Source organism: Trifolium pratense, linkage group LG6 (genome assembly GCF_020283565.1).
Source record: "Trifolium pratense cultivar HEN17-A07 linkage group LG6, ARS_RC_1.1, whole genome shotgun sequence".
NCBI lineage: Eukaryota > Viridiplantae > Streptophyta > Magnoliopsida > Fabales > Fabaceae > Trifolium > Trifolium pratense.
Window position 1 is genome coordinate 45,856,765 of NC_060064.1, and position 1,948 is coordinate 45,858,712.

Sequence of the window (1,948 nt, forward strand, 5' to 3'; positions counted from 1 at the left end):
TCAATTTGTTTCGACAATCTCTTCTTTAACTTCAGTTAACAAGTGACAAAGACCATTTGTTAGAGCAGATGTTGAAATCAGCGACGCCTTGAATATGGTCAAGCACTGCAAAGAAAATTAATTAATAAAATTACTTACATATATATCACTTCAAACAACTTAGCACAAAATATTTCGATGTTGAAAAATATATATAGATGTCTTGTTCTTACCTCTTTGATGCCAATAGTGACAAATTTATCCTTAATATCATGAAGAGGAATTTTCAAATTGTGGATTAAATGTAAAGCTGAAAATGGAGACCATGGTGTCAAAACCAAGTCATCTGTAGCCATATATGCTCTTGGTCCCATTACATAACCTTCATAACTTCCTCTTGGTGATTCAACTTCCAACATTTCATACTTACCACCAAATTCACTTCTATATTCATCAGTTATGAAATAATCACCAGTACTATACTTAATACTTTGTTCATAATTATGACGTTGATAAAAGCAATAATAACGCATGACTGGATTCTCAATGGGTAATATCTGTTTGCTATTTTTAAAAAGTGAAGCCAAGTGAGGATCAAGAAGCCTATTCTTTGCTTCTTCTGACACAAAATAATTGGATTCAACGAAATCAACTATACTCTTATACAAAAAATCAATATTTTCAATAGAAGAAATACCTCCTAATGCACGAACCACCCCTCCCAAAGGGTACGAAAGAAAACTCAAAAGTAAGTCAGCAAAATCTTGTTCCCCTTGAGCATACAATACCTTCCCATCTGATTTTCTCATAAATATTCTCACCATGATTTGGATATTATATTTGTTTTCCAGATCAAACGGGACAAACTTGTAACTTTCCAAAAATGGTTGCTTTCTTAAGAACAAATCTGTTAAAGTAGTCTTGGAAAGCAAAGAACACTTTAGCATATCTAGGACCTGCAGCATAGCATAAACTATTTAAATTAAACATGAAATGAAGATGAATTTTTTTGTAAAGTAAAATCAAAGACCAATATACCAAATCTCATTCATGAAACAGACAGCAAATGCATTACCGTGTCCTTAGTAACATTCACAATCAATTCCTTTACTGAAGTTGCACCGTTTACTCCTAAATTCTGGAGCAAACCAAGGCTATTAAGTCGAACGGAGTTTGAGATGACTAATAAATTATCCATAATAAGATAACTAGTACCATCTTTAACAAATCCTTTGCAGCAATGTTTCAGAGAAACTGAGCGAGTATATACACTCTCACACCCACACTTCTTATTTCGGGAAATGTTCATCAAACGAGAGTAGGAGCACCCATTAAACTTGGTACACAAGAAGTACTTTGCAGGCTCGGTATCATCAATATTCAGTTTAAGAGAGCTGCAATAATTTTGTGATGAGTTTGTGGGTTGCAATAGCATTCCTTTGTTTTCATCTGATCTCAGACACTCTTTGTCGAGATCTCTCACACTTTGATAGAGTTTGTTTAAACATCCAACTGTAACTGGCTCCATGTTAGACTTCTTTTCTACAAGTCTTGCAATGGTTCCTAATGGAAATGTTAAGAAGCTAAAAAGAACATCAACAAAGTCTTTTCCTGCTTCAGCAAATATGACTTTGTTTCTCTTTTCATCCACCAGAAGTTTCAATGATACATAGTCCTCTGTTTGAGTAGCAGCCATGGCAGCAAGTGCAACTAAAACAAGAAGTTGTAAATTTGTTAAAAACTTGAAACAGAGTGTTTCTAATTTTATACTCCTATTCACATTTCATTTCCGTTTTTATGCAGGTAAAATCACTTATTGGGTATTAAATGAGTAATTCTCGAGATTAGTAGTAGTAATTTGGATTCTTGGAAAAAGATAGGAGTAAAATAGTTTTACATGATGCATGTACAGCTTTAATTAATTAGCTCTTTTTCCACAGAAAATGCATAAAAAGGAAGTAACATGAAC

General features: G+C 33.4%; 1 protein-coding gene across 1 annotated transcript; it reads right to left on the reverse strand.

Annotated features, from left to right (window-relative positions):
* Nucleotides 1–1,675, reverse strand: LOC123892396. Its single transcript, XM_045942180.1, has 3 exons — nucleotides 1,055–1,675; nucleotides 213–935; nucleotides 1–105 (listed from the first exon to the last, which is right to left on the reverse strand). Exons 1-3 carry the CDS (start codon nucleotides 1,673–1,675, stop codon nucleotides 1–3), a joined length of 1,449 nt encoding a protein of 482 aa, XP_045798136.1.
* Between the last annotated feature and the right edge of the window lie 273 nt (nucleotides 1,676–1,948).